This window comes from Narcine bancroftii, chromosome 3 (genome assembly GCF_036971445.1).
Source record: "Narcine bancroftii isolate sNarBan1 chromosome 3, sNarBan1.hap1, whole genome shotgun sequence".
Classification (NCBI taxonomy): domain Eukaryota; kingdom Metazoa; phylum Chordata; class Chondrichthyes; order Torpediniformes; family Narcinidae; genus Narcine; species Narcine bancroftii.
The window spans coordinates 143,724,896-143,751,752 of NC_091471.1; the positions used below are offsets into that span (position 1 = coordinate 143,724,896).

The 26,857-nt window shown below is 41.1% G+C and overlaps 1 protein-coding gene across 7 annotated transcripts in view; it reads left to right on the top strand.

Annotated features, from left to right (window-relative positions):
* LOC138757652 (alpha-1,3-mannosyl-glycoprotein 4-beta-N-acetylglucosaminyltransferase B-like) overlaps positions 1-26,857 on the top strand; it is a 180,493-nt gene that overhangs the window by 143,151 nt on the left and 10,485 nt on the right. For 6 of the 7 annotated variants that reach the window (XM_069925319.1, XM_069925317.1, XM_069925320.1 and 3 more), the window contains 4 exons: positions 11,559-11,666; positions 15,478-15,671; positions 19,766-19,844; positions 25,739-25,826. In XM_069925319.1, the coding sequence (XP_069781420.1) occupies positions 11,559-11,666; positions 15,478-15,671; positions 19,766-19,844; positions 25,739-25,826 (469 nt within the window). The remainder of the gene's footprint in view (positions 1-11,558; positions 11,667-15,477; positions 15,672-19,765; positions 19,845-25,738; positions 25,827-26,857) is intronic. The other variant, XM_069925318.1, reaches the window with a different exon arrangement.

A 26,857-nucleotide genomic window follows, 5' to 3' on the forward strand; every position in this document is an offset into this window, starting at 1 on the left:
GGAATAGAAATGCTTCCCCTGATTATTAACAGTTATTTTATCCAGAAATAATCTTACTTCTGCTTGCATTAATTTTTCTATACATTTATTACCTGCATAATTGGATAAATATGAATTAGTAACAGTAGCAGGGTAAAAGTTAACAAAAAGGAGAATCGAGTGAAATATTGTTTAACTTTATCCACAATTTGAGTTCAACATAAATTTGCAATTTGAAATGAAGTACACAAGTAACCTTGGAATTTGTTTAGACAAATCAGAATCAGAATTTATTGTCATGAACAAGTCACAAAATTCGTTGCTCTGCAGCAGAATTAGAGTGTAAACATTCCTATAAACCACCTTACAACAATAAATAAAATAGTGCATGAAAAGTCAAAGTAAGGCACTTCCTTTGGTTCATTGAACATGCAGGAATCTGATGGCAGAGGGGAAGAAGCTGTCCTTGTGCTGCTAAGTGCTCGTCTTTAGGCTCCTGTATCTTTTTCCTGAAGGTAGCAGAGTAAAGAAGACTTAACCTGGCTGATGGGGGTCTTCAGAATAGAGGTTGCTTTCTTAAGACACCGTCTCTTGTAGTTGTTCTCAATGGATTGAATTCTGGTACCTGTGATGTCGCAAGCCAAGTTAATAACCCTCAGGAGTTTTTCTTGTCCTGAGAGCTGGCACCTCCATGCCAGGCAGTGATATAACCAGCCAGAAGGCTCTCCATGCTACACCTGTTGAAGTTTCGATAGTTCTTGGTGACATACTGAATCTCATCAAACTCTGCTGGCGAGCCTTTGTAATGATTGAATTGACATAGAGGCTCCAGGACAGATCATCGGAGATGTTTGCACCCAGGAATTTGAAGTTTTTGATCCTCTCCACTACTGATCCCTCAATGAGGACTGGATCATGTTCTCCTGACTTCCTCCTGAAGTGCACAATCATCTCTTTGGTTTTACTAATGTTGTTGGCATGACACCACTCAAGAAGCTGATCTATCTTCCTCCTGTATTCTTTCTCATTGCTGTGAGTGATTCTGCTGAACACCATGGTGTCATCGACAAACTTATAGATGGCTTTGGAATTATGCCTGGCCACACAGACATGGGTGTGTAGTGAGTAGAGCAGAAGGCTAAGCATGCTACTTGAGGTGCACCTGTGTTGATAGTCCATAAGGAGGAGACGTTGTTTCCAATTCATACTGACTTAGGCTTTCCGATGAGGAAGTCAAGGATCCAGTTGCAGAGGAGGATGCAGAGGCCCAGAGTTTGAAGCTTGTTGACCAGCACTGAGGGAATAATGGTGTTGAAGGCTGAGCTGTAGTCTATGAAGAGCAGCTGCAAATATGAGTTGCTGTTTTCAAGGTGATTGGTAAAGCATCAGGATGTGCTGCCTCATGCCTGCTAATCAGAGTGCTTGGTCCCTCTGGTGCCAGTCTGAAGTTAGCTTGGGGCGGAATGTATACTGTGACCAGGATGATGGCGGTGAACTCCCTTTGCAGGTAGAATGGGCAGCACTTGATTGCAGATGTTCCAGATCAGGAGAGCAGGCCTGGGACGTGACCATCACATCTGTGCACCACGATGAATTGATGATGACACAAATGCCGCCTCCCCTGGTTTTTTCTGATGCTGCTGTCCTGTCAGCATGGTGAAGGGTGTAGCCCACAGGTTGAGGCACTATGTCTGAAATATCTGCATATTACACAGCACTCCCTGATGTCTCTCTGATGTTGTAATCTGGCTCGGAGTTCATCGAGTTTGTTCTCCAAGGATTGTACATTGGCCAGGAGGATGGTAGTTAACAGGAACCTCAGAGTCCAGTGTGGTGGTACACCTCCGGCCTACTGCAGGGGGAAATCTCTGTACCTGCAGGAGTGTAAGGGGACAGGACAACATCTGGCCGTCTGTCAATCAGTCGGCCTGAATGGATCAAGCCCCACCCGGTTGGGTGTCTATCACCCTCGGGATATAAGCCTGCGCCGGCCTTCCAAGGCCTCACTCAGAGTTGCTGCAGCCAAGCCAGCCTGGCTCTGTGGAAGTCTTTGTGGATTAAAGCCTGTTGTACAGTATTACCTTGTGTGTGTCTGATTCTGGCTAACAGTGCACCACAATTTAATCCACAAAATGTTCCCACGGTGGTTATGGAAAAACTCCTGAGCACAGGGAGCCTCAACATCAACCCACACCATCCGGAAGCCCAGACACGCTTCAATATCTGGCAGCACGCGGTCAAGGCAATCATCAAGGCACACGAGGGCGACATCCTGGACTCCGATCGGCAGAGGTTGGTCATACTCCGGTCAAAGCTGGGTCCCCGCACCTTCCAGGTAACCAAAGGCTGTTCCACGTACAAGAGCGCAATGAACACTCTCGATAACTTGTACAAGGCCCCCCCCACCACCACCACCATGAATGTCGTCTGTGCAAGGTACCTCTTCAACATCCAAGCCCAGCAACCCAGGGAGATGGCTGAGTTTTATCTGGGACACTTGCAAGAGTTGGCCCAACCATGTCTAGCTGAACCTGGGGTAGGTGCAGAGGAGGTCAAGAGGCTGATCTGGGATGCCTTCATCTGAGGGCTATGCTCGAGGGCCATTTGGCAGAAGCTGCTGGAAGACCACATCTATCCCCTAACCAGGACTGTGGAAGTGGTCCAAACCCTGGAAGCAGCAGCCCTGTACATCGAACCCTTCTATTCCAGGTTCCTCCAGGCACCCTCTCACACTGCACCTGCAGCCCCAGGCCGAGCTGGGGAGGAGAACGTTGCTGCGGCAGGCTCCCAGCGCCCCTATAAGTACTGTGAGTCCTGGTGTGGGTCAGATCGACAATCGCGCCAAAACTGCCCAGCTAGGAACCAGTATTGTTCCCGATGCGGCAAGAAAGGCCACTTTGCAAAAGTGTGCCTCTCTAAACCTGCCGGCAGCTCAGTGGCCCTCTATGATCTCTCCACCTCCCCCGTGGACCCCCCCTCCCACGTTCGCTTGCCGGATGGCACCATTGTCCCCACGACGACATCCATCTTCCCCAACTTTGACCGTGCAACATCTGAACCCACCAGAAACTGTTGCAGCGTGTGCCCCGAGCATCTGCACCAGCCCCCGCCTTCGCCGACGCAGTTCACTGAGAACTACAGCGATATAATTTCCGGCTCACAGCGTGACATCACTTCTGGCTGACATAACAATGTCACTGCTGCCGGCCATGATGACGTCACTACTCCGGTGCAGCGGACAAGGCTGGGGAAGGAGGCCAGCCACACAGCAGCCCCCCATGTGCCGCCTCCATCTTGGACTAGGAAGCGCCTGACACGGAGGGCCCCCAACGACATTGAGAATGTTGTGGTCAACACGGGCGATGACCAGGCCACCCTACCGACGCTTCCCACATCTCCGGGTGCCATCAGCTGCTGCACGTCGCACCCACAGACTGACGGCAACATGGTCAACAAGAGCGATGACCAGGCTGCCCTATCGATGCTCCCCATCCCTCTGGATAGTGACGACTCCGAGACGGTCCTGGCCGCCACCACACTAACCAGGGACCTTCCCCACAACCTCGAGCACTCAATGATGGACGTGCAAGTCAATGGGCAGGAAACAAAGTGTCTGTTCGAAAATGGCAGCACCGAGAGCTTCATTCACCCACCACACCACACCACCCTCCAACCCAGGACGATGCTGACCGGGCATACATCCCCTTCCCCTGGCCTCCTTGACCACCAGGGGCCTTAGGAGACGAACCTGCCCCCCCACCCATCCAATACAACCCGCATACGTCGACCCCGGCTCCCCTGGCCACCCCTCCGCATGGCACCACACCAGCCACACACACACCCCTGCTGCTAGCCCCCCACTTCCCCTCTGACCAGTGACCAGGAGCCAGTCCTACGATGGTCACAGAGACCCCGGCGGCCGCCGGATCGTTTCAACCTGTAAATATTGTATGTACATAGTGGGTGCGATACCTTGTTACTGCACCCCCCCCCCCCCACACCCCAGGACAATTTTAAAGAAAGGGGTGAATATGGTACACCACCGGCCTACAGCAGGGGGCAATCTCTGTACCTGCAGGAGTGTAAGGGGACAGGACAACACCTGGCTGGCTGTCAATCAGTCAGCCTGAATGGATCAAGCCCCACCCGGTCGGGTGTCAATCACCCTCCGGATATTAGCCTGCACCGGCCTCCCGAGGCCTCACTCAGAGTTGCTGCAGCCACAGCCAGCCTGACTCTGTGGAAGTCTTTGTGGATTAAAGCCTGTTGTACAGTCTTTATCTTTGTGTGTGTGTCTGATTCTGGCTAACAGTGCATCACACCCAATGTCTTAGCTTAACCTGTAGCCACACCACTGCCCCCCCACCCCCCCCCCCCCCCCCACCATGTCCAGGTAGTTAGATCTTCTTTAAATGATCAGTGGATCCCCTGCTGGTAATCCCATGGTGTTTAAATGATCCATGCAATGTCCCTTTAAATCTCCCATGATGCTTAAATGGACTGAGCGTCTGCAGTTTGCCAGTCCTGGAAAGTTTAAATGGCCAGATTGCTGGCTGTTTGAAGCTCCTGCAGTGGTTAACTTGGCTGTTTAATGGTCCTGCAGTCTGATAGACACTGCCATTTCTGCCTATTGAGCGCTCTGCTAGTGATCTTTGGACATCCTTATTCACAGGTAAGTTTGATTCTGTGGTTCTGGGGTTGAGTTTTAACAGATCTGAATGGGAATATTTGATAATTCCAGTCAGAGTTGCATGCCAAGAATCGCCAACTGTAAGGCATCATCTTATTACATGCAAATATATCTAAGATGGTTGGCCAATCCTAAGTGAGAAAGCTGGAACTGTTTCTTCCAGAGAATGTCACATTTTGCTTTTAAGTAATATATTGTTTCCACAGTGTGTATGTATATCTTCAAAACCCTGCTTTAAGCATAGGAACTGAAAGTTAATGTTTTGATATTCAGTTTCTTTGTGTTCTTTGATTTATATTTATAAATTGCAAAATGTGTGGGCATGCTGGTTGTGCAACTCACAACATTTAAGATTAATGTGGCACATGCCACTTATTCTACTGTCTGATTATTCAACCTCCACATTGTCAACATCATCAAAGTTCTTCAGAAAGAACCAATCCGCCCTTATATTATGAAGTGGGATACAAGTGACGACTGCAGAATCTGTTGTTTTTCTGTTTTGTTTATACGTATAGAGCTGTATGTATTTAAATATATGATTAGGACTTCCAATTGACAAAACGTTAAGTTTACATCTATGTGCTAGGAAACCTGAATTGCTGAAATATCAAGAATTAATCACATATCTTTAGATCACTACTTGAAACAGCTATTGTAAGAATGTCCTGTCAATTAGTGCTGGCATATGTTACACCAGGTAGAAATTGAGAGAGCTATTAAAATAAGTCATGATTAGCAAATAATTTTCTCAGATTCCTCAGTTTTCTACATCTTTTAATTAAACAATGATGGGAAAGTTGAAAGGTAGTTTTAAAAAAAAATTAATGTGTCTTATATTGTCCCTCAGTTAAACGAATCATAATACACCATATTGGTTTATCCAAAAGTATTGGCTTTCAATCCATGTGTAATCCATTAAGTGAAAGGCTCCAGTGCTTCTATTGTTGTAGCACGGAAGTGATTAGGAATGGAAGAATAAATGGTAGGCTTTATTCAACAACTGTTCTAATGTTTTTTTAATTGTTCAGTGCTCAGATTATCCAAAATTATATTAATGTAGCTGTGATATTGGAAAATGATTGATGAGAATTAGGTAGCAGATTTAGCCATCAGCACTTCGATGGGATTGGGAACCACGTTATCCAGTGCAGGATTGTGTTATATTTCAGAGTCTTGTGGATGATGTGATCAATCAACATAAAATAATGAACATAGATATTTCTTCTGTGTTTTAAAGACATTAATCACAGAATATGTTAAATTTAGTTTAGTCAGTTCCCTCTAAATTAAACTAATATTAATATTTTAGCAACCCTGCTAAATGATTTTCAAAGCTATTTTAAAATTTAAGACTGATATATCATGGAATTTAAATACAAAACTCATTAGGTTTTCTCATTACAGAACAAAATTATATCAAAAAATAGGAAATTAAAATATGATTACAGAAAGCAGTAACCTGAACATGATCCCTAGATCTCTGATATCAAAAGTGGCCAGATTTTGTTTTAATAAAGACAGCCAATTTCTTTTAAAGTAGTCACGGATTTGGCTGCAGATAGAAGGAAGCTGATTAAAGACACAAGTGAAAGTAAAACCTGGAAAATGCCCCTTGTGTTCTGTTATTCTCTGTTTGGACTTTTTTCTAGATTGTGAAAACCTTGAATCCATGTGGAGTTTGAATAGACTATCAAGTTTTAATGTGCTTTGGGTATTATAGAAAATAAACAAAGTGAATAATGCATTTCAATCTTAATATTCAAATGACTACATTGCAGAGAAGTTGGAGTTCCTGGTTTCAAAGTTCAAAAGTCAAATTTATTGTCAGAATACATATACAACCTTGAGAGTCTAATTCATACAGGCCAGGCAGAATTTCTAATTACCAGTAACCATAGACTGAAGGAAGAAATGTCTACAAAAGAAAGAAATGTAAACATACTGACTGTGCAAATAAAAAAAACAATAATAATTAATGAGCAAAGTATGAGTCCTTAACTGAGTCTCTGAATGAGTCTGTTCAGAAGTCTGATGGTTGAGGTGTAGCAATTATTCCCAGACTTAGTGGTGTGAGTCATGTGGCACCAATACCTCTTTCCTGATGGGAGCAGTGAGAACCGAGTGTATGCTGGACAGTGTAGATCCTTCATGATGCAGTTGTTCTCCAATGGCTGCATTCATATAAATGTTCCCAATGGTGGGGAAAGTTTCACCTGTGATGTACTGGGGTGTGTCTACTACCTTTTGCAGGGCCCATGATGCAGTTGGTCAGCACACTTTCCACTACACATTCAAAGAAATTTGCCAAACCTCCACAAATTTCTTAAGAAGTCGAGGCACTGATGAGCCTTCTTCATGATGAAATGAGCAGGATGGGTTCATGAGAGGTCTTCCAAAATAGTGACCCTCCCCCCGCCAGGAATTTATAAAAATATATTCCTCCTTTTGGTTTTAGTTTTCTCACTACCAATTTTCAAGATGAAATAATGTTTCCTGTGATACATAAAGTTTCTCTTAGAAACTGCTTTCATTAATGCTACCTATGCTTTTGAATATCTGAGACTTGGCTTACTAGTTCCTGTATTTTGTATCTATAACAGCGGATGTACTGAGCATAAATTTGTTTATATATCTGCCGTCATATCTGTAAATTCTGTGCACATTCTAGTTTGCTACCTACAAGTCTGTCTGATTTGCACAGGAGCAATAAGATCCATTGGCTTTCATCATATTTATTGTTAAGCTGGATGCCATATGATCCTGAAAGCAAGTACTAATGAAGGGAAAATGTTAAAGGTTTTGATAAGTGGTTTGGATGAGAAGAAGATGGAGGGTTATGGGCATTGTGCAGGGAGGTGGGACTAGAAAGGGGTGTTTGGTTTGATGCGGACTAGAAGGGCCTAATGGCCTGTTTCCGTGCTGTAATTGTTATGTTATGTTATGACACTGAGAAAATACTGATGGGATTAGGAAAGGTTAACATAGATCAGCCATGTTCATACTGAATGATGGAATGTGCTCAAAGGGCCAATTTGCCTGTTTCTCCTCTTACTTTACTGGAGTTAATCTCTTTCAATAGACTCTGTTGAGATAACAGATGTGCACATTCTACCATCCTGTCTAGAAAGTATTTAGAATTTTGGGTTTTTTAAAAAATATTTTCTGTGTCCAACCAGCATTGGCAATGCCCATTTCTAATTGTCCTTGAGGTGGTGGTGGTAACTGGTCTTGAACCACTAGTGTCCCCAGTGAAGATAGTCCTGGGACAGGAGTTCCAGGATTGAGGTCCAGTAAGAACGAAGGACCAGAGATACATTTCCAAGTTAGTATGGTAGGTAGGCTTGTTGGCCACTGTAAATTGCTCCTGATGGATGAGGGGGGAGTGGGGGGGTGGAGCATTGATTGAGATGTGGAAAAAACAAAATTGAGTGATGTTAGTGTAAATTTAGGTGCTTAATCAGCCTGCAACATGTTGGCCGAAGGACCAGTTTCCACATGTATCTCTGAGTGGCTGGCACCATTACAGACACATTTGCAAACTACAGTGAATCACCATCATCCAGAATTCATGCGACTAGCAACCTCAAGTAAATGGCAAAACAATTTTGGAAAATAAATACCTTATATACTTATGTAATAGTCAAATTTTGGGGACCAACATTTTCAGGCCAAATTTGTGGGCGGCTGACTTTTATGTGGGTCATATTTTTGAGTGCAGTAAGTACATGTGTCATTCAAGGTGTTGTGAGCTCAGATGGATGGGACCGGGTGGTAAATCTGTATTCAGAGCATTTGAAGCTCAGATGGGCAGGCAGCTGGGGTCTACAAAAGAGTCTGTGGTCAGGCAGCTGGGGTGAAGGTCCACACTTAGGGAGATGGGTGGGCAGCCAAGGCAAGGATCCATGGTTTGGGCGTTAGGAGCTTGGATGGGTGGGTGGCCAAGGCAAGGAACCACGGTTGAGGCAACAGGTGATAAGATGGGTGGGCAGCCGAGGTGAGAGTCTGCAGTCAGGGCCTTGAAAGCTGCGGGCCACCAGGGCAAGGTCCACGGTTGGGTCATCAGTAACTCCAGTGGGTGTGCAGCTGGAGCGTCGGAAGCTCGGATTAGCAGGTGGCTGTGGCTTAGGAGAAAGTTTGTGGTTGGGGCATTGAGAGCTCGGACTGTCAGGTAGCCGGAGCAAGAGTCTGCAGTCTGGGCACTGGGAGCTCAGATAGGCGGCCGGGATGTGGGACTGTGGTTGGGGAGTCAGGAGATCTGATGGACGGGGCATCGGGGCCAAAAGTGGCGGTGGAGGGGTTGACTTTTACGCAGGACATATGGAAAACATGATTTTTTTGGCCAAAAAAGCAGGGTCAACTATTACACAGGATCGATATTACATGAGTATATTCAGTAGATAAAAAATACGCAAGTTTAAAATTGGTGCCCCCAGCAGTTAGTTCACCAATCATGCAGCACACCATCTCAAGCAAATGGCAAATTAACCTATCCAGCATCTACCAATTTATATATGTGCTGAATACTGGAGCTTTTACTGTACATTTCTTAGCAATTTATTGCTTTATTTATAGCAATTTATCTGATCTAACCCTGCTGATGAACCAAAATATGATATTGTACAGAAATCATTTCCAATATTATCATTTACTTCAGTAACTTCCTTGTCAAATATCAACTATGCTTAATATTTTTTTTAATTTGGTCTATCTCCATCACAACAAACTCAACAGAGTAAAACTCTGCACTACATTGTTAGGAAAAGAAACAAAGCAATTATTATTTTCTCTCTTTTAAGTGCAACTTTCAATATTTTCCTTTTCTGCCTTTTCCAAAGCCACTTTCAAAAGAATGATGAGGGCTGTGAAGCCAATGCACAATCACTGTTTTTAAAAAAATTTACTTTTTTTGAGGAAGGCTTTATTGTTGGACAGCAAACAATTTGCTTCTGCCTTGGTATTATCCACACCAGAATTTAAGATGGGAGTTCTCTCCTCTCAGTATATCCCATTGGTGAAAAACCCACACACCAATAGATTCCTATGTTCTGGTCTTTAGAATAATGGAAATTAGGGCACTGTTCCGCCCAGTTCCTAATTGCAGCTGTTGAGTGAATGTTTTACTACACACAATGTCTGTTAAATTTAACAGCAATGGTCAATTTCTAATTAAATCTATGGAAAATAGATGGCATTTTTTGGCAGTTTAATTAATGGAAATTGTATTAAGCTAGTTTTACTCAGCAACATTCAACATGAAAATGTTGTAAATATTTGCAGTCTCAAAATATTGTGGAGATGGAGTTTCTACAAATTTACATCTACAAATTTGTCGATGATACCACCCACGGTAGTGGGTTGTATAAAGGAAGGAGATGAGTCAGTATACAGGAGGGAGATTGAAAACTTGGCTGAATGGTGCACCAACAACAACCTCACACTCAATGTTACCAAAACTAAGGAGCTGATAGTTGACTTCAAGAAAGGAAAGCCAGAGGTATACAATGAAGTGATCATTGGGGATTTAGAGGTCCTGAGGGTGAGCAAATTTAAGTTCTTGGGAGTCACTATCTCAGACGATCTTTCCTTGTCCCAACATATCAATGGCATTTTGAAGAAAGCAGGTTAGCACCTCTATTTCCTCAGGAGTTTGCATAGATTTGGTTTGACACCAGAAACCCAGGCAAATTTCTATAGAGGTGTGGTGGAAAGTGTGTTTCCATCAGGAAAGAGGTTGGTGTCACAAGACTCCCACCACCAGGTTCAGGAAGAGCTGCTTCCCCTCCACCATCAGACTCCTCAACGACAAACTCAATCAGAGTCTCATTTAATGACTTATTTGTGCACTTTGTTGATTTTCTTTTTGTTCTCTCTGTATTGCAGTTTGTTTACATTCATTATTTTTACAATTCTTTGTTTACTTGTTTACGCTGTTGTATTGGGAGAGGTCGTGGCTGTCACGTTACAGCACTTCTCCCTACCTAGTCGGAGGATGCACCAGCTGCCAATCAAGCTCCTGTTCCGCCCCACCTGTCAGCACACACTTTGCTGTTGACCCACGTTAATTACCCTACACCCTCCAGCCTGCCTGTACTTGACCTCAGGTCATTGGCTGGCATAATTAGATTAACCTGCCTGGCACCGAGCCATTGCCCACCCCCCCCCAGTGAATCACCAGGGTTGGACTCCCCAGCTCTCCAGAACTAATAAAGGTGCCATATGCCCTTTTTTCACTCTCTTGCCATCTTTGAGGGATCCCCTGCTCCACCCTGGGCTGAGAAATGTGGACCTACGCTGGAGAAGCTGCTGGTGAGATACGGGTACGGTTTAATAGGGCTTGAGAGCACTGATCAATGTCTCTAGATTAGCACAGAGCCAATTTTGCCCAGAGTCAAGGGGTGGCAGGACACAAATTTACTTCTCTCTTGAATGTATGCATGTGTGTATCTTTTTTCACATGCCCGTTTATTAGCTGTGTGCATGTGCTTCATTGCCGCTATTATTTTCCCACACTGTCAAATTCTTATTGCCAACCAAGTGCGGTTCCCACACTAAGTAATAAACTGTACACATTTGTTCACCGTTATTCCGTCCTTCCCATGGTTGTTGTATATACCTTGTTGTGAGCGTATGTATGCTGTGTATAACCTCACAGGAAAAAAAGAATCTCAGGATGGAATGTGATGTCATTTATGTACTCTGACAATAAATCTGAAACCTGAATTCAACTCTTAAAAAGGGGTTAATAAATCATGTTTTTGGTTTTGTTATGAATAAATTACACAATTTCCTGCTGTTAAATCACATCATGGAAATGGATCAGAAATTCTAAGGTTTGAAGTTGTTAATTTCATGGAAGTTCAACTTTTTATAACTTTCATTCTCTCAGAAACATTGTGAAAGGCAGAAAGCTAATTTGCGGATTCGCTACAGACCTTCCCTTTTTCAGCATGTGGGAACTCAATCTTCATTGGCTGGGAAAATTCAGAATCTAAAGGTATATAGAATCATCTGCATAAAGATAAGCTTTCATAGAATGCCATAGGTGCTATGTTGTTAGTGAGGTGGGTGGGGGGTGGGGGGGGGAGTGGGGAAGGTTGAGAAGCACAGGCTTATTGCATATTGCTTTGATGTGTGTTGATTAAATTTGCTATTTTAACTTGATGATAAGCTGTTTGCATGTTTTGTCTGTTCAAAGTAAACTGACACAGTTAAAGCTTCAGTTGTCTCTCAGAATCTTTCTCCACTAAGTAAACCTATGCCCTTAGTATTTTACTTCCTGTGACTGACAGTGGATCCAGTTATTTTCTATGTCAGGAATCTGTAAATTATTCTGTATCAGGTAAAGGTCCATTAAAAGATTCCATTATTAGCATGTAACATTACATTTAGAACGTAACATACATGAAATTCTTTAACTTTGTTTACTGTAAGAAAGACAGAGAATCACCACTTTGTCCAGTTCCCCTCACAGAAATGAGACCCCAGCGAGCAGGTCCTTCTGGTCCTGTAATAGTTTAGAACATTCTTGTCTGCAGATAACTTTGCCTATGTCATGTAATGTTTAAATGTTTCCACTGTGGTGGGCCGCCACTGCGGAGATTAAGCTGGCACATAGCGCGGCGTGTGCGGTAGTGAACAGCAGGCATACAATACCGTAACACATCCCTTAACACAGCGAAACAGCACGGTTGAAAGCTGGAGCAGCACAAAACTGGCAGCCCTAAAATGGCGCTGGCCAAGCTGCCCAGCTAACAGATCAATAACGGGCTGAGGAAGAAGGGTATTCACATGCAGCTTAAAACATGTTTTAGTTCTAATTTTTCTCAGAGAGGTCATCAGCCTGAAACATGAACTCTGTTTCTCTGTTGTCTGATTCCTTCAGTATTTTCATTTTAATTTCAGAAACCTTAAATGATTTTATCAAGTTTTCTATCATGGTTTCACCTTGGTTTCTAAATTTACTTTGATAAAGTTTGTCATGAATGGAACTCAACACTTCAAAATTAAACTTAGAGAATGAAGAAAATTGCAGGGTTTGGTAAGAACAAAGGGAAATGCTGAGTGAGTTGCAGTTGAACTCAGTGCTGGGACCATTACTGTTCTCAATTTACATAAATAATCTCAATCAGGAAGTTTAATGCAAAGTGACCACATCTGCAATTAAACCAAATAAGCAAGTGAGATTAGAAATTGTTCAGAAATAAGTAAACTGAATAAGAACAAATAAAATTATTGCAGATAAGTGCAAAGTAATTCATCTGCCAAAAAAAAGCTCGTTTTGGAAATGAAATTAAGTGATGAATAAACTGAGCAGTTGAAAAAATGAAGTTACAAGACACATAAATCAGAACCTGGAAGATAAAGCAAAATTACAAATGATAGAATTCACTGTAGCAAAATATGATCTAAGATACTTAAAGTGTAAGAAAGAGAATATTGTTTTTTTTTGTAATGGGGAAAGAACAGGAGTTGTAGCAAAGAAATTAGATGTCAATGTCCACAATTTATAGGTGAACAAGTGTCAAAAAGCAGCCAAAAGACAAATAAGATGGTAGCATTGCAAAATAAGAAAGCCATATAGAATCAGACGCCAGGTGAGTGTGAAATGGAGACTTTTTTTAAATTTTCACTTATTGGAGGGGGGGGAGGAGGGAAACTATAACTTTCCCCAATGGCTGTAGATGCAAAGTCAATCAAAATTTACAACACATAAAAATTGATTTTTGTTTAAGGGTCAAAGGATATGAAAAGGATTAAGTATATTAAATGGAGGTGCAGATCAGTCATATCTAAAATGCTGAGTTAACAATTTGAAAATATTATTTCCAACACACTGGAGTAACCATAGAACATTACAGCACAGAAAACAGGCCTTCAGCCCTTCTAGTCTGTGCCGAACTATTATCCTGTCTAGTCCCACTGATCTACACCTGTTCCATATCCCTCCATACCTCTCCCATACTTGTACCTGTCTTCATTCACTACTTCAGATGGTAGTTCATTCCATACTCTCACCTCTCTCTGTGTGAATACATTCTCCTAATGTTCCCCCTAAACTCCTCCCATTTCATCCTTAGACCATCAATGCTACCCTGCCATTTAATCTGGAGCTGATACATTTTTCCATTCCGCCCCACTGCCTGGCCTTCTCCCCATAACCTTTGATGGCCTGGCTAATCAAGATCCTATCAATTTCTGTCTTAAATACACCCAATGATGGTCTCCACAACTGCCTGTGGCAAGACATTCCACAGATTTACTACGCTTTGGCTGAAGACCTCTGCATCTCTGTTCTAAGTGGATGCCCTTCAATCCTGAGGCTGGGTCCTCTTGTCCTAGACTCTTCTACCATGGGAAAGATTCTTTCAACATTAAAAATGTTTCAGAGATCCCTCCTCATTCTCCTAAATTCCAATGAGCACAAGCCAAGAGCTGTCAAACATTCCACATATGATAATCCTTTCATTACTGGAATTATCTTTGTGAACCTCCTCTGAACTCTCTCCAATGTCAGCACATTCTTTCTTGAATGAGGAGCCACAATACTCCAATCTAGTCCAGCTGGTCCAGATCCCTCTGCGAAGCTTGAAGACTTTCCTCACTCTCCACAACACCTTCAATCTTTGTGTAATCTGCAAACTTGCTGATTCAATTTATAATTATAATATTACATTATAATCCAGTTCAGTGATTCTCAACCTTTTTTTTCACTTTCACACCACTTTAAGTAATCCTTTACTAACCACAGTGCACCTAGAGCATCGGAACCTTCCTAACTAATTTCCTATGTGGGACATTGTCAAAGGCCTTACTAAAGTCCATGTAGATGACATTTACAGCCTTTTCTTCATCAACTCCTCAGTAACCTCTTTTTAAAACTCTATAAGATTTGTTAAACATCATCTACCACACACAAAGCCATGTTGACTATACCTAATCAGTCTCTGACTATCCAAATACATGTTTAGCCGAACTCTTAGAACACTTTTCAATAACTTTCTGATGTCAGGTTCACCAGTCTATAATTTCCTGGGTTATTTTTGGAGCCTTTTTTTAAGCAACGAAACAAATATGAGCTACTCTCCAATCCTCTGACACCTCACTCATGGCTAATGACATTTTAAATACATCTGCCAGGGCCCCTGCAATTTCTGCACTCATCTCCCTCAAAGTCTAAAATCCAAGGGAATATTCTATCAGGCTTTGGGAATTTATCCACCCTTATTCACTTTAAGACAGCAAGTACTTCCTCTTCTTTAATCTGCATAGGTTCCATGATGTCACTGCTTGTTTGCCTCAATCCCCAAATAAATGTAGATGCTATTACTAGGCGATACTATTTCAAACTCTTAAAGAAATATTTTTGGAGAGAACTCCAGGAAATGCCTTCATGTGGGATGAAATAAAATTCCAGAAAGCATAATCAAGGCAAAAATACTAGGAAAATTGATAAATGTTATATTCTTCGTTAAGAATGGATGAATCTAAGATAACCTGTCTCATCTGTAATTATCTTGTTAACTTGTAAGTAACATTGCTGGATGCTTAAACAGATAAGAATTTGATTTTCAGGCATATCTCCAACTCACAGATACATTTGCAAATTAAATGTCAAAGCAAAATTGTGACTTTCAGTTTTGCCCTCAAATCAGGCAAAGAAATTGATATTATACACAACCTCCACAGAGCTCATCTCAAAAAATTAAATTAATCTGAGCGTAACCTGTTTGTGAGAAGTTGTTTTTGTTTATCTAAATCTAATTATTATTAGTAGATTATTCTAATCTTTTTCTTTTGAATTAAAGGATAAAGATTTTAATAAAGAATTATTACATAAAGAACATTCAAATCCTACTGCAGAATCAACAAGTAGCTTGAAAATCTACCAACATCACAATTTGGAGAAGGCCTACAAAGGAGAGGATTTTTTCTGGACATTTGCTCCGGTGGCAGGAGACTTCATCAAATTTAGATTCTACCAGCCACTGAAAGTAGAAAGGTTGGCTTAAAATGGTATTATGTAAACATATTTCAGATGCAATTTGCCAAGATCACTCACCCACATTCATTTCAATTTAAGTTGCTAATAGATTTTGCCATGTACACTGTGAAGTTACATTTTATCTTTGTCCCAATGGATTATTTCTCAATTTGCCTCAAAAACGTGTGTGATTTTATTGAATTAGAAATTAGCAGAAAAGTTGAAGTTCTAAAATGTAATTTTAAAACTCATGGCTTTGCTCATCCTACAAAGGAGGAACTCAGTCAGTCAGGCAGCTCGTCCTACAAAGGAGGAACTCAGTCAGTCAGGCATCTATTTGTGAAGTCAAAAGGATAGTTGATGTTTTGGGTCAAGATCCTCATCAGAACCCACATCAGGGGATTGCTCCAGGTTCCAGTATTTGCAGTCTCCAGTGTCTCCATGTAGCTAGTCATATGCTGGTATGCTAATAAACTGCAGCAAAGAGGTGTGACAACTGTAAATCATTCTTCATGTTATGTTTTCGTCTTGGTCAAGAAAAGAGAAGCTTAGTCATATATAGCGTACAATCTGAGGATAACCTTGCCATCAAATTATACACCAAAATCCAATTTAAAACCCAGTACTTTTCCTGTACTCCTGCAACTTGCTGTACTTTATATATTTGCTCTGACATAAAACATAAGGTGCCTGCAATTGTTAAAAACATTTATGTTCTCTGTGCTTCTTTGAGCAAATTTTCTAAGCAACAAGTTATAGATTGGCTTTGCGCAGATTTGTGAATGGGTTGCTTGCTTGCCTCGTCATTCCTTAAAATCAGAATAATTGTTGATTTTGGCTTAGAAATATTTTTAAACATGACAGATGCAACAGAAATATTGCCAGATATTTTGCAAGGAATAGCTACTCAACTAAAATCTGTGAAATAATATATGGGCAGAGCCTGTTGGGGGCAATGGAGAACACGTCAAACTTCCTTAGTCCTCTAAGAAAATAGAGATATTGGTGTGCCTTTTTGGATGTTGCACCAATATGCTTGTCCAAGGTCAGGTCACTGGAAAGGTTTATTCCTAAGGAATGGAAGCCATCTATTCTTTCCACTTCAGTGCCTTTAATATAGACAAGGGTGTCGTCTCTGGTTCCTCTCCTGAACTCAATGCTAATCTCCTTCATCTTGCTGATCTTGAAAGAGAGGTTGCCACCATGTTCACTAGACTTTTAATCTCTTTCCTGTCTTCTATCTTTTTGTTATTTGATATCTGGTTGATGACTGTGGCGGCGGCATGGGAAAATTTGACGACTTGGTGAGTTGCTGCAGTGCCTCCTGTAGATGTTCACACAGCAGTCACTGTACATAGGTAGAGGAATGAGTGAAAGGATGTAGATGGGATACTTTATCTTGTATGGTATCAAGCTTCTTCAGCTGGAATCTTAGAAGGCCAAGTATAATAATTTAGAAGGTTGTATGAAAGTAGATATGCTCCTCCACATTTTAGCCCTCTGCTCTCTTCCTCCCACTCCCTCTCCCCTATAAACCCAACCTAACTTCCTGAAAACATTCTCACAGGCCCTATGCTGAGCCTCCTTCAACTCTAGTCCTCATCTTGTAGTCAGTCACATTGCATCATCATCCATGCCTTTATATTTAGATGAGAACTGGGAAGTTGAAGTAGCTGAAACCTCAATCAGCTGTGTCAATTCACCTATCATAGCAACAGGCCTACAGCAGATGTCATCTCACTGGCTCTACACAAAGCCCCGGAACACCTGGACATCAAAGATGCATACATTAGGATGCTCTTTATTGACTATAGTTCAGCATTTAACACCACCATTCCCTCAAAATAGAGCAAAGTCCAGATTTTGGACTCAACACTCCACTGTGTAAATGGATCCTGGATTTCCACACCTCCAGATCACAATCAGTGAAGATTAGTAAGAACATCTCCTCCACAATCTTCATCAGTACTGGAGCACCACAGGGCTGCGTTCTTAGCTCCCTGCTCTACTCACATGTGGCTCAGTACAACAATAACAACATCTACAAATTTGCTGACGATACCATGGCAGTCAGGGATGAGTCAGCATATAGGATGGAGATTGAAAACTTGGCTGAATGGTGTACCAACAACCATGCACTCAACATCACCAAAACCAAGGAGTTGATTGTTGACTTCAGGAAGGAAAAACCAGAGGAGCACGGTTCAGTGATCATTGGGGGATCAGAGGTGGAGATGGTGGGCAAATTTAAGTTCTTGGGGGACATTATCTCAGATGATCTTTCCTGGATCCATCACACTAACAGCATCATGAAAAAGTGCATTAATGCCTCTACTTCCTCAGGAATTTGCAGAGGATTGGTATGATACCAGAAACCTTGGCAAATTTCTATAGAGGTGTGGTGGAAAGTGTGCTGACTAGCTGTATCATGTTCTGATATGGGGACACCAATACCCCTGAACATAAAGCCCTCCAAAAGTTAGTGGTCATAGCCCAGGACATTACAGGCAAAACCTTCCCCTCTTTTGAGTACATCTACAGGGAACACTGCCATCAGAGAGCAGCAGCAGTCATCAGGGATCCACACCACCCAGCCCACACTCTGTTCTCACTGCTGCCATCAGGAAAGAGGTGTAGGTGCCACAAGATTCACACCACCAGGAACAGCTGCTACACCATCAGATTCCTCAGCAACAAACTCAATCAGGGACTAATTTAAGGACTCTTAAAATAGCACTTTATTGATTTTTTTTCCTTCTTTGTATTGCAACTGCAGTTTGTTTCCATTTCTTTATTTGTTTACATGTGTATGATGTGTACAGTTTTTTTGTGCACAACCATTAAGTGGTAATTTTGCCATGCCTTCAGGAAAGAGAATCTCAGGATTGTATGTGATGTCATGTATTTACTCTGACATTAAATCTGAAATCTAAATGTAAACTACACACATCCCTCTCACCCATCTGGGAAGACCAGGGCTGATTAATTTATTAACTATAAAATAAACAGTCGTCCAATTCATTTTTGAAAAGTTAATCTTTTTGAAAGCTATCTGAATTATAGTCCCTTGTTTATTCTAGCATTATGGCCCCATCAGGAGATGGAAGACAAGAAACAGTCTCACTTCTTTAATTGCGAGCATTCTTATGTAATAATGCACCAGAAGTGTGCGACCCAGTGATCATTGAGGGAATCAGAGGTGGAGAGGGTGATCAAATTTAAATTCCTGGGAGTCACTATCTCAGAGGACATTTTCTGGACCAATCATACCAATGTCATCATGAAGAAAGCACATTAGCACCTCTACTTCCTCAGGAGATTGCTGATGTACAGTATCTCATGGGAAATCTTGGAAAACTTCCACAGATGTGTAATGAAAAGTGTGCTGATCATCTGCATCATGACTTGGTATGTGGGTGCCAATACCTTTGAGTGGAAAGGCCTCCAAAAGTTAGTGGACACAGCCCAGTACATTACAGGAAAAATCTTACCACCATCAAGAAGGTCTGTAGGAATTCAGCCATTGGAGAGCATCAGCAATCATCAAGTATTCACACCACCCAGGACATGCTCTATTCTCACTGCTGTCATCAGGAAAGAGGTTTAAGTGCCACAGGTCTTGTGCCACTAGGATCAGGAACAGTTGCTACCATCAGACTCCAAAACAATTGATTGAAGCAGGACTCTTACTTTGCAAATTATTTATTACTGAATATTTTTTCTGCATTTGCGCAGTCGGTTTGTTAGCATTTATTTTTTTGTTGACATATCTCTCTTTGTGTACATATTTCTTTAGTACAGTTCATAGTTATCGATAAAAGATTCTGCCACAGAAGAATCTCAGGGTTGTATGTGATAACATGACAATAAATTTGAACTTTGAACCAGTTCATCCTTCTTCTTGAACAAAGGGATTAACCTATTTAAAATATGTAGGTTAGCACTCCATTATAATTGCAGAAAGGAATTTTGTAAAAGAAGCTCAGAATTTACCATCTCGTGTCATATAGTTTAACATAATCTGATTATGCAACAGACATAACAATTTTACAGCAACGTTTAAAGTTTGTTACATATTCTCTACTCAGTATTTTGCATTCTTTACTTTACAGATACCTTTTTAGAAGTGGCAACATAGAGCATCCAGGAGATAAACTTTTTAATACAACAGTAGAGGTTCTACCAGCTAATGTAAGTGCATATGTTACTGAATAGTGGCATAGAAATCTGTTTTCTATAGCAAGTACTAAATCCAAACTTCCTTGTGCATGTATTTCTCCTCTTGAAACAATGAACCTCACTTTTTGGTCCTCACTCCTGACCCTTGAGCCTGAATGGAAGGAAATGCCTGCATGCCACCTTGGAATCTACAACATCAAAACAGTAATGCTATTCATTACTACTGTGTTTTATGATGCAAGAAAGAAAGTGAAACCAGGAAACTCTTCTTTCTCATTATCTTTTTATATGTCCTTGTAGTATGGGTAGATTGTCCAGTGTTAATGGTCACCACGGCACCATCATATTTGCTCTGTGAAGAGACTATAAATGGAGTTTGGCTTTCAAATAACCATGCAAGTCTCTAACAAATTAGAGTTCTTCTAGTTTAGCCAGTGGTGAATGTGGTAAACCACTGTATGCATATATTTATCTGTCTGGGCACACCCATTGGCCAACTGTACCTGAATAAAGGTGGCAGTCGACCAGCATGGACGTGCCTTCATTCTATTGCGAATAAAAGCTTCTCAGTTTTGCTCAACTTCAGACTTTTGAGTCATTGATAGTGCATCAGTGGAATACTCTCAATATGCTCCATTTTAGGATATCCATGCAAATATAATTAGCTTAAATCTTCATTTTGCTGTCTTGTCTTGTCATTTGCCTTTTAATTTATAAATGATTGAAGAATCAATATATCTAAATTAATCACATCACTGTATATGAGTGGTTAAAAAAATTAACTATTAAAATCAGAATTTGAACATATGTCACAAAATTTGTTTTTACTGGCAGCATTGCTGCTGTAGAAATATAAAATTGTTATAAATTATATTTTTTAAATAAATAAATTATTGCAAAAGGAGAAAAAGTGGGGTCATGCCTGTGGTTCATTGTCCATTCAGAAATCTGATGGCAGAGGGGAAGAAGTTGTTTTTGTACTGTTGGGTGTTCATTTTCAGGCTTCTGTACCTCCTTCCTAATGGTATCAGTATGAAGAGGGCATGGCCTAGGTGTTGAGGGCCATTGATGATAGACACTGCTTTCTTGAGATACCACTCTTGTAGATGTCATAATGGACTGAACACTAATGCCCATGATAGCGCTGGCTGAGTTCACAACTCTCTGTAGCCTTTTCCTGTCCTGAGAATTGGCACCTCCATACCAGACAGTTAAGCAACCAATCAGAATGTTTTCCACAGTGCTCTCTGGAGAGGCTTCTTCATGATTGCATCGACATGGAGGACCCAAGATAGATCTTTAAAGATGTTGATACCCAGAAATTTGAAATTCTTTACCCCTTCCCTGCTGACCCTTGATGAGGATTAATTTGCATTCTCTTGACTTCCATCCTCCTGAAGTCCACAATCAGTTCTTTAGTTTTGCTAACATTGAGTGCAAGTTGTTGTGACACCATTCAACTAGCTGATCTATCTCACTCCTGTATGCTTCCACATTGCCATCTGTAATTCTGCCGATGACCATTAATTCCATCAGTTCATTGTGAACAGTTCATCTAATTGACAAGTTTTCATAATATGATGTTTATGAATACATTTTTTCTAATTGCTCTTGTAAAAATCTAATCCTTTCTATATTGATTTCTTACAAGATTTTAAAGCAAACATAAAAGCTACTCTCTTTGATGTAAAAGCAATAGACATAGAACACTGCAGCACAGTAAAGGCTCTTTGGCCCTCGATGTTCAGCCAACCTATAAATTCCTACCATAAATACTAAACCCTTCCTATGTCATAACCCTCTACATTTCTTTCCTCCATGTGCCTGTCCAAGAGTTTCTTAAATGCCCCTAATGTTTCAGCCTCCAGCACCACCCCGGCAAGGCATTTCAGGCACCCATAACTCTCTTGATGTAAACCCTAAACTTTCCTCCATTCACTTTGAACAAATGTCCTTTGATGTTTACTATTCCTGCCCTGGGAAAATGGTGCTTACTGTCCACCTTGTTTATGGCTCTTAGAATCTTGCAGATCTCTATTGTCTCCTCTCGCCCTTCTTCGCTCCAATGAAAAAAGTCCCAGTTCTGCTAACCTTGCCTCGTAAAACTTATTTTCCAATCCAGGCAACATCCTGGTAAATTTCCTCTGTGCCCTCTCCATAGCTTCCCCATTCTTCCTATAATGAAGTGGCCAGAACTGAACACAATACACTAAAGATGGGTAGAGTTACAACATGACCTCACATCTCTTGAATTCAATCCCCCTATTAATGAAGCCCAGCATTCCATATACCATTTTTAACTATCCTACAAGCCTAAATGGCAGCCTTAAGAAATGCATGTATTTGGACACTAAGATCTCTCTGTTCCTCCACAATGTTAAGTATCTAACTATTAACCCTCCACTCAGCCTTCTGGTTTGTCCTTCCAAAATACATAACCTTGCACTTCACCAGATTGAACTTGATCTGCCAACTTTCTGTTCAACTTTGGATCCTATCTATATCCTTTTGTAACCTACAATAACCTTCAGTACTATCCACTTTCTGAATGAGTATCTTATGGGGGACCTTATCAAATGCCTCAATTTCTTTTGTTATCTCCTCAAAAAACTTAATTAGACTCATGAGGCACAACTTTCCTTTCACAACCCCATATTGACTACCCTTGTGTAGATTGTACTTCTCCAAATTCTCATGCATCCAATCCTTAAGAATCCTCTCCAATAGTTTGCACACCACTGATTCAAGACTCATTGGTCTATAATTCCCAGAGTTCTCCCTATTACCTTTTTTTAAACTGGGGGAACATTTGCTATTCTCCAATCCTCCAGCACCTCCTCTATAGCCAAGGAGAACTCAAATATCATAGCCAACACCCAGCTATCTCTTCCGGCTGCTGGGACATCAATAATGTTTTTTAAGAAGGTCCAACACTCCCCTTTCCCTAATCTCAACATCGTCCAGCATACAAACCTGTTCTATTCCAACTTCACTTTAATTAAGGCTCTTTTCTCTGTGAATACTGAAGCAAAGTACTTGTTTAGGACCTATCCAATCTCTTCGTCTCCAGGCACACGTTGCCTCCTTTATCCTTTAGCGGCCCCATCTTCATTCTCATTGTCCTTCTGTTCTTCGCATATGCATTGAACACCTTGGTGTCCTCCTTAATTCTACTTGCCAAGGCTCTCCTAAGTCCTTTCTTAAGCTCTTTCCTAGCTACCATATATTTCTCATGAGCCCTCCCTGTTTCTGCTATCTAATATAGGTTTCCTTTTTCTTAACCACAGTTCCATTTTCCAACAATCTTTTCCCTGTCTCAGTGGGACAAACCTATCCTGAACCCAGCATAAGTGCTTCCTAAACATCTTCCACATTACTTCTCTTCTTTTTTTTCTCCTGTGAACATCTGTTCCCAATTTATTTTCCCTTGTTCATGCCTCAACCCATCGAACATAGCCCTATCCCAATTGAACACTTTCCCATTTTGTCTTCTTTTATCCTTGACCATAGTTATGCTAAAACTCAGGGAGTTGTGGTCACGATTATTGAAATGCTCCCCCACCAAGAGGTCTTCAGCTGGCCAGGTTCATCATTCGGTACTAGACCCAGTATGGCTTCTCTAGTCAGTTAGTCCACATACTGTGCGAGGAATCCTTCTTGGGGATACCAGACATATTCTGCTCCATCTATCTCTCTTGCAGTCAGGAGGTGCCAGTCAACATTAGGGAAGTTGAAGTCTCCCATGACAACAGTCCTATAATTTCTGCACCATTCCAAAATGTGCCTACTTATCTGTTCCTTGGTGTCTCAAGGGCTATTTGGGAACCTATAGACTACTCCCAGTACAGTGATTGCTCCCTTCCTATTTCTGACTTCCATCCACATCAACTCAGTAGATATTCTCTCCACATTGTCCTCCTTTTCCATAGCCATGATACTATCCCAATAATACTCCTCCCCCCCTATTCCCATCCTATTCCTTTTAAAACACCAAAACCCCAGTACTAATCCTGCTCTTCCATCAGCCAATTCTCTGTAACAGTCGCAATATCATAATTCTACGTCCTGATGTATGCTCTAAGTTCATCTTCTTTGTTCCTAATACTCCTTGCATTGAAATGGACACACTTCAAACCCTCTAACTGACTATACTTATGCTTCCCCCACACCCCCCCACCCCCCCCCCCGCCTGTACTTCCTCACAAACTCACAACACATGGCATCATATTTTTCACCTTCTGCCCTATTCTCGGCACTAACCTTCAGGTTCCTATCCTCAACTAACTAGTTGAAACCCTCCCCAACAACTCCAGCAAAACTGCCCGCCAAGATATTGGTCCCTCTCCAGTTCAGGTGCAGCCTGGCCTTTTTGTACAGGTTAGACCATCCTCAGAAGAGATCCAAATGATCCACAAAGCTGAACTCCTCCCTCCCTGCATCAACTCTTCAGCCACACATTCATCTGCCACAACTTCCTATTCCTACTCTCACTGGTGCATTGCACAGGTAGCAATCCTGAGATTATCACCCTTGAGGTCCTGCTTTTCAGCTTCTTTCCCAACTCGCTAAATTTCCTCTTCGGGACCTCATCCCTACTCCTATCTGTGTCATTGGTCCCCACATTGACCACAGCATTTGGCTGCTCATCCTCCCATTTGAGAATGTTGTGGACTTGATCAGAGACATCCCTGGGAGGCAACATACCATCCGGGAGCCTTAATCTCATTCACAGAACCTTCTATCTGTTAGCCTATTGAATTCCCAATTACTAGAACTCTCCTCCTCCTTCCTCTCCCTTCTGAACTGAAGGGCTAGAATCTGTGCCAGAGTCATGATCACTACACCTTGTCCCTGGTAGATTGCTCCCTCCCCCCCCACTCCACCAACAGTATCCAAAATGGTATAGTTACTATTGAGGGGAATGCCCACAAAGGTGCACTATCTGCCTATTCTCCTTCCCTTTCTTAACAGTCACCCAGCTACCTCCCTCCTGACTTTTGAGGGTGACTTTCTCCCTGAAGCTCCTGTCAATCACCCCCTCTGCCTCCCAAATGATCTGGAGTTCATCCAGCTCTAGCTCCAGTTCCCTAACTCAGTCTCCTAGGAGCTGCAGCTGGATGCACCTCTTGCAGGTGTAGATTGATGTGCTCTCCCATATTTCCCACATCTTGTAATCAGAGCATTCTACTGCCCTATATTGGGACAGATCATGCTGGATCCAGAATCATGCAGAATTTGGGCTACAAGGCTTGGATGAAGAAGCAGAAGGAAAAAGAAACAGATTTAGACATATAGCACAGTTACAGGCCTTTCCTGCCCATGAGCCTGTGCCACCCAAATACACCAATGAATCTACAATCTCTGTACTTTTCCAATTTGACCTCAGGCAGTATTGTATATTGCCATGGACTCAACATGCCATTGACAAGCTATTGTATTTGTGTCATCAGCTAATTTAGCAACAATTAATTCAGTGCCTTTGTCAAAGTTATTTATGTAGATTGTTAAAAAAACTCCCCATATCCTACCATTCACCTTACTAATTTGGAAAGGATTGATTTATCAACAGGATAATTAGGATCCATTAAACATATCACTTCATTTTCTGCTTTTATTACCTCTTTGATAAAACTGAAAATTTTACAAATGGTAAAAAAATAAACACGTATGTTCAACCGTTGCTACTGAAATGTTGCTTTTCTAAACTCAAAAACCTAAGCTCCCTCTATCCTGCACAAACCAAAAAGTGATGGGTTGTACGTAATAGAAGCAATGGTGATGGAACAATCTCAATCACTCACTTACAATTGCATAACATATATATTGTTTACCACAGATGTAACTGCAGTTTAATTTTTGTAATTTTGTCAATAATTTGTGATTCCTTTTTCATGATTTTTTTTCAGAGAACTAATTTTAAGAAGAAATCTCTTCAAAACAATGACACAAAATACTCAAAGTACAAAGAAACAGATGATGGCTATTATAGGATAGGTAATATTTTTAATATTTGGTAAAAATTAATCATACAATTAAATTATAAGGTTTGAAAATGTGCTTTGATATCTTCAGATATTTGCTATTAACTATTGTCTTGATCTCATTCTTTTTGAAATGTAGACGTAAATTCACCATTTTGCTTGATGTTAGGTAATGAATTAGCAAATTCCAACGCTTCAAATTCATTGGAAAAGAACTGAAATTGATGTTGACCATAGAAAACTTACAAAACAGCCAGATAGCGATATGCAAATTTGTAACCTTTGTTCCACAAAACAGATTTAGCTGGATTAAATTCTTTCCTTTTGACAATTTCATTACTCAAATTAGCATCGAAGAACGCTCTTATTTTTCTGAATTGTTAGAGGACCTCGTTGTTCTCTTGCTTTCTGAACTGCCATTCTTAAAATAATTTCTCTGTCCAGATAGCGTAAACATTTAATCAAGACAGAGCATGGTGATTGTCCTGGGTATGGTTTTTTCCTTAAAGCTCTATGTGCCCTGTCAATCTCCAAACCATTTAGAAAATTTTCCACTCCCAAAATTTCAGGTATCCATTTCTGAAAAAAACTTAACAGGTTCATTACCCTCAATATCTTCTACCAGACCAACACTTTTCACATTTTATCTTCTACTTTGATTCTCTAACATTTCAATTTTCTGTGTCGGGTTTTTCTTCACAACTTCCCAAACTGTAAAATTATCTTCAATTTTATTGACTCTAATATTGTCAGCTCTACCAGCAAAACTGAGGGAATTTTGAGTAACTTCCATTTGACTGCATTTTAACACAGAATTAATTAGATAATTTTAGAGGCCCCTGTACAAATTATAAAACTTAAACATAAACATATTTAGTACCTCCATCAACAGCAATTTCTAGACTTTTATTTATAGAATTTCTTGACAAAATTTGGTGAAATGTTAAAATAATTCTAATCCAAGCTTTGAATATAATGTTGCTACTTCATTGGCAAATTAAGATAATAAGTCGAAGAAGAATTCTGAACTAATGGTGCCATTGT